The 11311-nt window shown below is 37.9% G+C and overlaps 1 protein-coding gene across 3 annotated transcripts; it reads left to right on the forward strand.

The window, feature by feature from the left end:
• The first annotated feature begins 1726 nt into the window (after positions 1-1726).
• plcxd1 (phosphatidylinositol-specific phospholipase C, X domain containing 1) lies at positions 1727-8908 on the forward strand. 3 transcript variants are annotated; one of them, XM_031897025.1, is made up of 8 exons: positions 1727-1939; positions 3075-3213; positions 4168-4304; positions 4962-5090; positions 5198-5353; positions 6701-6881; positions 7089-7146; positions 8051-8236. In XM_031897025.1, exons 2-8 carry the CDS (start codon positions 3102-3104, stop codon positions 8142-8144), a joined length of 867 nt encoding a protein of 288 aa, XP_031752885.1. In that variant the 5' UTR covers positions 1727-1939; positions 3075-3101; the 3' UTR covers positions 8145-8236. The 3 variants fall into 3 exon arrangements, with proteins under 3 accessions (XP_031752885.1, XP_017947131.1, XP_031752886.1); XM_018091642.2 differs by lacking the exon at positions 7089-7146 and having other exon boundaries at positions 1731-1939; positions 8051-8908; XM_031897026.1 differs by lacking the exons at positions 5198-5353; positions 7089-7146 and having other exon boundaries at positions 1731-1939; positions 8051-8908.
• The last annotated feature ends 2403 nt before the right edge of the window (positions 8909-11311 follow it).

The following is an 11311-nucleotide window of genomic DNA, read 5'->3' on the forward strand; positions in this document are numbered from 1 at the left end:
ATTTAAAATGCTGCCTTTCTCACACTATTTATGTCAGGGTTCCCAAACTTTGCGAAGTCAGTCTCTGGCTGACTACATTCAGGGTTAGAAAAAGTGGGCAGAGCCACCAACAGTCAATCCATTTCCACCCATTAGATTTCAGATTAGAAACCAGATTAGATGGTTTATATTTAAATTGATGCCATTATTTAATTATTAATGTTCACTGGGTATTTGCTGATCATTCCAAGAATTATAATGCAGCTTATATTGCACATGCTATAGTTTAGCTAAGTTGTTTTTTTTTTTTTTTGCTTGTAGGAAATCTTGTACAGGTATGGGACCCCTTATCCGGAAAGTTCAGAATTACAGAAAGGCCATCTCCCATTGTAATCAAATAACATACTCCAGGCCCTCACCCCTTTCATGCAATATATAACCCACTGGTCTCACAGATTCTCATCTCCATCTGCTACAAATTATTCCTAATGCTTCATTTTACAATGTGATAACAGGTTTCTGCAGACAGTTTGCCATAGGACCAGTAGCTAGCAGATCTCCTTCTAAATTCTAGGATTTCAAATCTGTGCTGTATTTTGCAAAGCCTGATTTTCCAAAAGATCTGTGTAGCTTACACATAGGAGTAGACTTGGAACAATCTAGTGGGTTGCAAATTCGTTTATCCCTGTTTTACAATCTTGCTTTAAGCATAACTTAACAAAAGGAAATCTCTTTGAAGTTACAAGTTCATGTATGATGTGTGCTCACAAATGTATTTAATGAGCATGACCCTGTGGTCTGGCCAAGTAGCACACCTTCTGCTGTCCTGTCATTTTTGTGACAAATATCTGCTTGTTTGGCAAAAGAAAGGTAGCCTTTTAGTGTCCTATGTATACCCCTATGTAAGGAATAATGGTGTCAATAGCACTTTATATCAGATACGCCAAACATGCAGCTTCAGTATCTGCCAGATGAAAAGGCTGCACGATTATTAAATGGAACTGCTTAACAGAGATTATGCACAGGTCTGTTTCCTGTTTGTACTCATAGTTAAATCTTTCCATTTTATGCGTGCAAGCATGTTTATTTTTTAAACTTGAAACCATTTACTGCTAAACGTACAGCGTGTCGTGAAGAAAATACATGTGTAAAGAGACAGCAGGTATCGATACTTATACCTCTGTGTTCGTGTATATACTCATTGTAGCTTATATGTACCATGTACCGACACTGGAAGTAAGTTCCCGCAATCTTCTCCACCGAGGGAGTTCAGTTGTCCCTACAGCCTGCTAAGCTCCTATTAAAAAAAATTCATCAAAAAATTAAAGTGTTTTAAAGTAATTAAAATATAATGTGCTGTTGTTCTGCAAAAAAATGGTGTTTTTGCTACAGAAAAGCTACTATATAAATAAGCTGCTGTGTAGCCATGGGGGCAGCCATTCAAGCTGGAAAAAAGGAGAAAAGGCACAGGTTACATAGCAGATAACTAGTAGATAAGCCCCATATAATGGGGGTTTATCTGTTATCTGCTAAGTAACCTGTGCCTTTTCTCCTTTGAATGGCTGCCCCCATGGCTACAAAGCAGCTTACTTATATAAACTATAGTAGTCTTTATGAGGCAAACACACCAGTTGTAGCAATGCAGGGCAACAGTACATTATATTGGTATTACTTTTATACACTTTCATTTTTTGGTGTTACTGTTCCTTTAAGTCACATGACACCCGAAGATGACGTCACGGATTCCGGAGCTTACTACTAGCGAGAGAGAGGGCAGGCGGCCAATGAGAGAGGAAGCTGCTACCTGAGCCCTTGCCTGCACTGAAGAGCTGGTACAGTGGGAAGGAAGGAGAATGGTATCGAGAGTGCAGCGTGTGCTGGCCTTTCTGGGCAGCCCTCATCCACCTGCAGATGCACTGTGAAGATTTTTAGACTGAGGGGATCAGGCTGCCCCATTTAAGTAAGTGAGCAGGGAGTGGGAGTGATGCTCTTGCAAGTAGATAGGACAATAGTTATAACAAAGCACAGAAAGGGGCAGCAACTGTGGAATTTCACACACTAGGGGACCCAGATGGACTTTATTTTGTACCTATTTCCCTAAACACAGAGGAAGCTGCAACTGCGATATTTTATCAACTGACCTTTGTGTGTGTGCTTTCTCTGTTTGTAAGCTTCCTTGTTATGATCTAGTTGAACTACATTCCAGAGCCTTATTAAAGAAGAAAGAACATTCCCAGTCCTGAGCCTTCTCATATTGTGAGGCTCATATTGTTGTGGCAACTTTTATATAAAATGAAATCCAGAGACTCCCAGGAGCTCTCCAATGTCACACCCCCACTGTTGGAGCTGAATGTGAGTGAGCATGGGCTTGTCTGTTTGCTTTATCACATGAAAAGTAACTGTATGCATGCAGTTTTATAGAAATGAAATGATGCCGTTTTGAAAAGGCTTTAGTGATAATTTTATATGTGAATAGTTGTTTCACTTGGCCTAGTATATACACATGAGAGTGCAGTAGGCCTTACATAGAAATATAGGGAGAAGATTTACTAAAATGCAAAATGTCAAGTTTGACATTCCCCAAAAACAAAAATTTGCCAAGACACCACAATTTTCCTGCACTTATCGTAAAGATTTTCTCCAGTATATCAGTAATAAAAAATAGCATTCCCAGGTTACACTGTTTCTTTCTGTAAATAAAATGCTTAATCTTATTTAATTGTAACATATGAAGATATCTCCTAAATTTCAGTAATGATGTTAAAGGTTGAGAATCATGGGCTCAGAATTACATGAAGGCCATCTCCCATAGACTCCACTTGATCCTAAAATATAATGAATCCTATAAACAATCCTATTGAGTTTATTTAATGTTGACTTAAAGGAAGGAGATCTAAATGATAGAAAGATCTCTTATTTGGTAAACCCTAGGTCCCAAGCATATTGGATAACAGGTCCCATACCTGAATAGTTATATATATGACAACCTGGCAATACAATGTTAATTCCTAATCATGCAATGATGAAGTAGTTAAATGATTTCAGTCTTGCAGTAAATCAGAGGTTGCAACATAATTTGGCTTTTTATTTTCCAGAAAACAAAGACAAAGAATAACCCTTAAATGGAATCTTTACAAAAGAAGTCTGACACAGGACTGGATGAAAACAAGCAATGGATGTCACAACTGCCCGAACACCTGTGGGACATTCCCCTGTACAACATTTCAATTCCAGGCAATACACCTTTTATTTTTTGCTGGTGCTATTTCTTCTAAGGCCTTCTTTAACCTTTTTTAGCTTTTCTCAAGGTTTTCTTGCAGTGCTCCTGGTCGGTTTGCACGCACAGTACAGTCACATTTTCTATGTCATTATACTGCACCAACTGCAAGAATATTGTACTGTACATGCAAATGGCTATACATGGGTACATCTACCTTCCTTGATAGCCTGAACAATCAGAACTGCAGGAAATGAAGAAGAGCTGTGTCCTCTCTTCTCCTTATTATCTGCCAATGCACTTGTCGACATGGTGGAGGTCATCTGATGGCCATCAACCCCTTTTCCCCCTTGACCTGGTATATATGTCTAGATAGCCAGGTAGGATGGTAGAAATTGGTCAAACTGCCAATCAAATCAACCAATAGAGGAAAGATAGAACACTGGATGAAAAAAGGAGATGACAGTGTATCATGAAGAAAAAAAAACTACAACTACTGATGAGTAATGTACTATTAACTTTATAGTAACTGGCTTGTAACATAGTGTACTGTTTAACAGGAAGTAACAAATATCATTATTGCTCTAGGAAGACTGCATTTGAACACTGCATTCCCTTTAGAAACAGCAGCTTCATTCATTATACATTTTTAAAATATAGTGGGGTGTAAGGATTAGGGTATTATAAGGATATCCGATATCACTGAGCAGTTCCGTGACTACATCATACTGTATTGTACAACTAAACCACACAGACACAAGGGCATAGAAAATATAAAGTGAAAGCCTTTTTTTTATTCATCAGATACAGTTGTTACCCATTCTCAGTTACATTAGTTTCTCTCTAAATCAGGTGTGATGGAGATTTGAAGGGAGCATTTTGCCTATAATAGTTATTTATAGATAGTGGTTCTGAGTATTATGATATACGGTATGTATACCCATTAAATTTCATACCTTGTTCCTTCCCAGGAAGTCATGACTCCATGAGCTATTGTTTGGACAAAATGTCTCCACTAGAACCTGAGTTACCCATATTGCTCTCAGTCTTGGATAAGTTGGTTCCCTGCCTTGCACGTGCTACTATTTTAAGATGGGCCAAGACACAGGTAATTTTATATTGGTGACTGACTTGTCGTGCAACCACAAGGAAAGGACTTCTATACTAAGCTGAGCTAACCACAACATTCTCACTGATATGTCTGACACAGATGCAAATTTTTCACTATTTGTGTATCTTGTACCTGTGTCCATAATGTAGTTAGCCTTTTTTTAACAATTAAGGGCCATAAATATGTAAATAGAATCCCTTACATGGAAACCCATTACCCAGAAAGCTCAGAATTATAGGAAGTCTATCTTCTATAAAGGCTATTTGATAAATTAATTTCCATTTTATGTAATACAGAACAATCCTAATTGGTCTATTTAATGTTTATATTTTTTTCTTATTAGACTTGAATCATGGAGGTCCAAATTACAGAAAGATCCCTTATGCTTAAAACATCAGGGTCCAAGCATTCTAGATAAAAAATCCCATCACATTTTGGGTGTCCCTTCAAGCTGCTGGATCTGAATTAACATGAGAGCTTACTATTGCCAACAAATATAGATCATTTCTTAGAGAAGGCATAAAGGTTCAGGTCAGTTTGCCATTGTGCAGTTACTGGTATGTTGTAGTTCTAGCTGATTAGATATTTCTACCAGTAGCATGGCAGTGACTAAACAAAATTGTTCCTGAATATTTTTCTCTATTTATATAACAGGTTTTAAATGTTACACAGCAGCTAAATGCTGGAGTTCGGTACCTTGATCTCCGGATAGCTCATAGACCTGATGATCCATCTCCAGCTTTGTACTTTGCACATGGGCTCTTTACTCACATCACTGTAAAGGTAAGCTACTTTACTCTGGTTATAGCACAAAAAATACAATAAAGCAACAGCAGCTTAGCTAAGCAAGCTAAAAGGATACATATACCATAATCACTGTTTGTCAATAGGAGGCATTTCTAGAAATCCTTGCTTGGTTACTCACAAATCCTACAGAAGTAGTGATCCTATCATGCAGAAGAGTGCAAGACTTCACTCTGGAACATCACCTGCATCTTATTTACTGCATATATTCTGTTTTTGGCTCCAAACTGTGTCCTAAGCATGTAAGTATAGGCAAGGTACTTGTGTTGCCAATGTTGAATAATTTTTAAAGCATTTTCTTCACGTACTTTAAAGGAACAGTTCAGTGTAAAAATGAAACTGGGTAAAATAGACAGACTGCGCAAACTAAAAACATGTTTTCATTATAGTTAGTTAGCCAAAAATATAATCTATAAAGACTGGAGTGAAAAGATGCCAAACATAATAGCCAGAACATGACTTCCTCCTCTGCATCTCACTAACCTGTTACCAGTCAGTAGTGACTTGAGGGGGGAACCATATGGGACATAACTGTTTGCTTTTGAATCTGACCTGTGTGCCCAGAATCAAAAGCAAACTAAATGAACAGTTATGTTCCATGTTCCCCCCCACCTCAAGTCGCTGACTCAGAGGTTAAAGAGATGAAAGGAGGAAGTAGAGTTCAGTTACTGGTATGTTGTAGTTCTAGCTGATTAGATATTTCTACCAGTAGCATGGCAGTGACTAAACAAAATTCTTTCTGATAAACATATTCTTTCTCTATTTATATAACAGGCTTTAAATGTTACAGCTAAATGCTGTTAGATATCCGCTCACTCAAGCCTTTATGGATTACATTTTGTCTAACTAACTATATTAAGAAACATTTTTATTTTGCACAGACCATCTATTCACCCTGTTTTATTTTTACACTGAACTGTTTCTTTAAATTATTACTGTCCAACATAGGAAGGGATTTCCCAGTACCATAGAAAGCAGTGTGGTCCATACCTAAACAGTATAGAAACCAATTTTTCTATCCAGACCCATAGGTCATAAACCCCAGATCTACAGTCACAAGTCTGCCTGTAAAGAGATGTGGTATACCCACATTTAAAATAGTTTTAAAAGTAGCCAAAGTACCCAGAAGCATTTTCTGATGGCAAAAAAATAATTAAAGCTTGCAGGGGTGACTCTCATTCTCAGGTTTAAAAATGAAAGTTGGCTCTTAAAGCAACCCATGCTTAAAAAATTTCTGGAGAGTAGGATCATGCCTCCTGTGGCAATAGGTAATTACATTCATATAGTTACCATCCCCTAACAGCAACAGCACATAGGCAATTTGGTTACCCAAGGTCAATGTCAACTTGCCGAGTACTGCATTTTAAATGAGCTTGAGTTGTCTGACCCCCCAACTGAACCAATAGATCCAGTCAATTACTATTGAAACTAATGGTTGGCAATTCTGAGAATATTGTTGCTTGTGCAGGTGACCAAACGGCCCAAATTTTGACCATGTGAATACTTCATATCTTAAAGCAGATTTTACACATCTGAGACACTATGCACAGTTATGACACAGTTTTGTTTGTGTTTTTGATGTTTATTAGGACATGCCCACACTGCGGCTAATGTGGAATATGGGTTATCAAGTGATCCTCTCATATGATGATACAATGGCACAATTCTATGACTTTCTATGGCCTTCTGTCCCTTACTGGTGGGCAGATACCACCAGTGTAAGTACACTAATACATTATCTGGAGGAAAGAAAACAGGAAGGGCGTCCAGGTAATTACTATATTATTTCAAGCACTACTTCTGCTATTTCTAACTTCATATATACAAATATATAGCGTGAATAATATGTGCCATTTCCCTTACTCCTCCAACCCAGTGACACTTGGAATCAAGATACTGTCAGGAAAAAAAACAGAATAGGTTACCTTTAGAATGAAAAATAACATTTATTTTATATATTTTCAAACTTTCATTCAGATGCCTTTGGGACATTTACCCAACATAGGGTTCCCTATGCTGTTCTGTCCAGGCAAAGGTAAGGCAGAATGGCAAAAGTTTAAATTACTGATGGGAAAAATAATGATCTGAAATATCTCTGCTTAGTTCTGTTGCTTCTGTTACAGTGAGTGATAGAACTGAGCAGAGAATAGTCAAGAGACTTTCCTGCTATTCCTGCATCAGTAAGATAAGCGTTTGCTGTTCTGTCCATGTGGGCGCTGCAGAGGGCACTCCTGTTATACAACTAAGATATTAGTAGAGTATAAATCACTGATACCATAAAAAGAAATAGTAATTAATGTAAAGAGTGAAAAATGCTCAGAATTAAATTGTATTGATTGGTATATATTTCCTTAAATGTTAAAACATAAAAACACATACTGTACATACTCGAGTATAAGCTTACAAGTTTTCCAGCACTCAAAATGTGCTTAAAAAGGAATCCTCGGCTTATACTCGAGTCAAGCAGTACGGGCCCCCCCCCCATGTGTCGCCCGAGCACTCTCACTCTTAATCCCACCTACTAATAGTCGCCACGACCCCCCCCCCTTGCCAGAACACTCAGTTGTGCGGGCATGCATGCACCCCCCCACCCCCCGTGCGTTGCCGGAACACTTTCGGTTGTGCACGCATGCAGTCGCGCCGCTGCCACCAATAGCAGCTGCATTTCCCACCCTAGGCTTATACTCGAGTCAATAAGTTTTTCCAGTTTTCTTAGGTAAAATTAGGTACCTCGGCTTATATTCGGATCGGCTTTTACTCGAGTATATACGGTAGCCTGTTATTAACTAAATTATTTCAGGAAAAAGGAGGGGATGTACTGTGGGTTAAAACAATATGTTAATCCTTTATTAAAAATAAAACTTTTAAGGTGGATAACTAAAAGAATAGGCAGAACATATTTGCTTTTCAGGTTTGTTACTGTATGTTTTTGTTGGCAGGTGGATTCTTTGTGGCCGGACTGAACCTGACAGAGAACTTTTGGTATATTGTTACTCATCCATTTGGATCCATGAAAAACATGACAATACCTAAACTTCCAGTCATGTACTTATGGGTCCAGAATCAAAACCCAGGAAAATCTAGGCATGCAACCAACATTATTGCTGAAGACCTAATTGGGTCAGATTGCTTTGTTTCGGCAGTCATTCATCTGAACACCAAGCTCACTGGGGAAAGGTCATCATCATCTTGACTGCTACACCCATGTGGTCATTTTATTCTATGCAAAATCAGGGACATAAACACTTTGCGAATACTGGTACTGTAACAATCCACATCACTAATTCTGTAAGGCGCCATTTGGTGAAAAAAAGAAACATTATAAAAATCATCTTTGGCTTCAGTCTAGCCGATAGCTTCTCTTCATAAAGTACAAGCTGAAAAGAGCAGTGGGTGTGAAGCTGTTTTAGCAGGAAGAAGCCATCGCTGGTGACTGACAAGTGATCTTTTGAAGGGAATGTTTGACATTCTAGCTAGATCTAGCTGTATCATCATTTCTGCTCATATTATAGCTTTTTTGCCTTTCCACATTTTATTTTTTTTAAACCATGAACTTAATGTCTCCTCTGACTTCTCCTTATGGCACTTTCTCTCCGTCTGCACCATTGTGCTCCTCTTGCCTCCACCCGAATCAGAAAATTAAGCACTCATGACATTACTCTCCACAGTGGGAGCATTCAAAACAAATTGCTTACTGCAGGTATGGGATTGAAAAAACTCTGAAATTACAGGAAGGCCATCTCCCCCAGACTTCATTTTATTCAAATAATTTTCTCTGTAATAATAAAACAGTGCCTTGTACTTGATCCCAACTAAGATATAATTACTCCTTATTGGAGACAAAACAGTCCTATCTGGGTTTAATTAATGTTTACATCATTTTTTAGCTAAAAGGAAAACTATACCACCAAACAATATAGGTCTATATAATAAATATATTGCATAAACAAGTTCTTATGTAAAACTATGCTTCATCTAAATAAACCATTTTCATAAAAATATACATATAAATATATTTTAAGAATTAAGGGCAGCCCCCTGGGATCATAGGATTCACAGTGCACACAAACAAGCCAAGGCACACATACATGCTAGGCCCTATCAGCCAGTTAGCAGACAAAGTTTTGTCTTTTGGTTCCACACTTCTTCCTTTTAAAATTAGAGCTGCATTATTTCTGGTCATGTGATCTCTGAGATAGCACACAGCCCATCACAAAAGGGTGGCTCAAGGGAAAGGATGTAAAAGTGCAATATTTACTTTAATGGGTCACTTAATACAATGTAAATTGTTGGTTAAAGGAAAAGTAACACTAAAAATTTTTAAGTAAAAAATGTATTCTACCCTGCCCCAATAATTGCCCTATCCTGAAAACCACTTTGTATTTTGAATGCTTTATTAGAAAATACCTGCTAAAACTTGGCAATACAGCGAAGGAAGGAGCAGCATCCACTATGCGACAATCGATTGATCAAGCCTAGCCTGACTATACAGAAGGAAGGCTAGGCTCAATCAATCGATCATCGCATAGTGGATGCTGCTCCTTCCTTTGCCGTATTTGTGTCTGTTTGCCCATTTGTGTCTGTTAGTTACCCCTCCCATATAGATTGTAAGCTCTACGGGGCAGGGACCTCATTCATCTTGTTTCTGACTCTTATTGCAACTGTATCTTGTATTTATTGTTGTACTTTGTATTTATCCATTATCTTTAACCCCCTGTTTGTATTAATGTATTCTACTGTACAGCGCTGCGTACATAAGTAGCGCTTTATAAATAAAGATATACAATACAAAGATATACGTCTCACCAGATTTCAAATGACCGGAAGCCAAGTTTTAGCAGGTATTTTCTAATAAAGCACTCAAAATACTAAGTGGTTTGCAGGACAATTATTAAATAATGTTAGTGTTACTTTTCCTTTAAGTATTCATACTGGGCGTATAGTTTTCCTTTAAGGTATAGTGATCTAAATTATGGAAAGACCTCTTATCCGGAAACCCAAGTCCCATGATTTCTGGATAACAGGTCCCATACCTGTTATGATAATGCCCCCTCCTGTGCATTGTTTCACTCTGTCACACACATACTTACACTATACCAAGGTGGGTGAACTGTCCAAAATGCAGACCCCATAAGTTAAATTCTGTGTGCTTTTTAAATCCGGTCTCTCACAAACCCAAGGTGTCTCCATTTTTTAGACAAAGAGGGATCTAGAAAAATCCATCTTACTTTGAATGTTTTACTTCTATCTATGCCAGAGTAGTGCTCTATAATGCCTTGCAGACTCTTTAATGCAGATGGCTCAGCTGCTGTATTCTACTGCTGAACAGAGGAGCCAGTGACCCCCAATTTAACAAGGTACCAACAGGATTGTTGGGCTGCCTTCCCATAAAGCAAGAATTTGTTCTTCATCTTTTTCATGGTAATTACAAGAGCAGCCAGTGCTCCTGGATAAAGGAAAAGAGCAGGCGGCAAACGTACAAGGTGTAGGCACTGCTAGAAGGGTTTTGATCTATAGAACTTTGGTGAGGGAGAGGTATAACTGTTGCAGTGTGTCTAATTCATAATTAGGGAGGCAAACTAATGGTTCTATGTATAAAACTGCAACTGAATCTCTACATATTTAAAAAGGCCTCAACATTCATTTATGGCTATTAAAGGGGTGGTTCACCCTTTAACTTTATTTTTAGTATGTTATAGAATGGCAAATTCTAAGCAACTTTTCAACTGGTATTCATTGTTTATTTTATTTTTTTTTTTTATAGTTTTTGAATTTTTTGCCTTCCTCTTCTGACTCTTTCCAGCTTTCAAATGAGGGTCACTGACCCTGACAGCCAAAAGCTATTGCTCTGTGAGGCTACAGTTTTATTGTTATTGGTACTTTTTGTAACTTCTTTTCTATTCAGTCCTTCTCCTATTTAAATACAGATCTCTCATCCAAACCACTTCCTGGTTGCTAAGGTAACCTGGACCCTAGCAACCAAATAACTGCTGAAATTGGAGAGCTCCTGAACTGAAAAAAAAATAACTAAAAAACACAAATAATAAAAAATGAAGACCGATTGCAAATTGTCTCAGGATATATGCATCATACTAAAAGTTAACTCAAAGGTGAACAACCCCTTTAAAGGGGGCCATGAGTCAGAAGACTGCAGATAGTCTGCTAGTACTTTGCTAGTAAGTTACTTGCAATGAAATGGA

This window comes from Xenopus tropicalis, chromosome 2, assembly GCF_000004195.4.
Source record: "Xenopus tropicalis strain Nigerian chromosome 2, UCB_Xtro_10.0, whole genome shotgun sequence".
In the NCBI taxonomy this organism is placed as follows: domain Eukaryota; kingdom Metazoa; phylum Chordata; class Amphibia; order Anura; family Pipidae; genus Xenopus; species Xenopus tropicalis.

What these genes read in the sequence shown, in the direction of transcription:
- plcxd1 (XM_018091642.2), top strand. Translation starts at nt 3,102, where the DNA reads ATGGAATCTTTACAAAAGAAGTCTGACACAGGACTGGATGAAAACAAG. An exon ending in GTACAACATTTCAATTCCAG is followed by an intron (nt 3,214 to 4,167) that starts GCAATACACCTT and finishes GTTCCTTCCCAG; the next exon opens with GAAGTCATGACTCCATGAGC. An exon ending in AAAACAGGAAGGGCGTCCAG is followed by an intron (nt 6,882 to 8,050) that starts GTAATTACTATA and finishes TTTTGTTGGCAG; the next exon opens with GTGGATTCTTTGTGGCCGGA.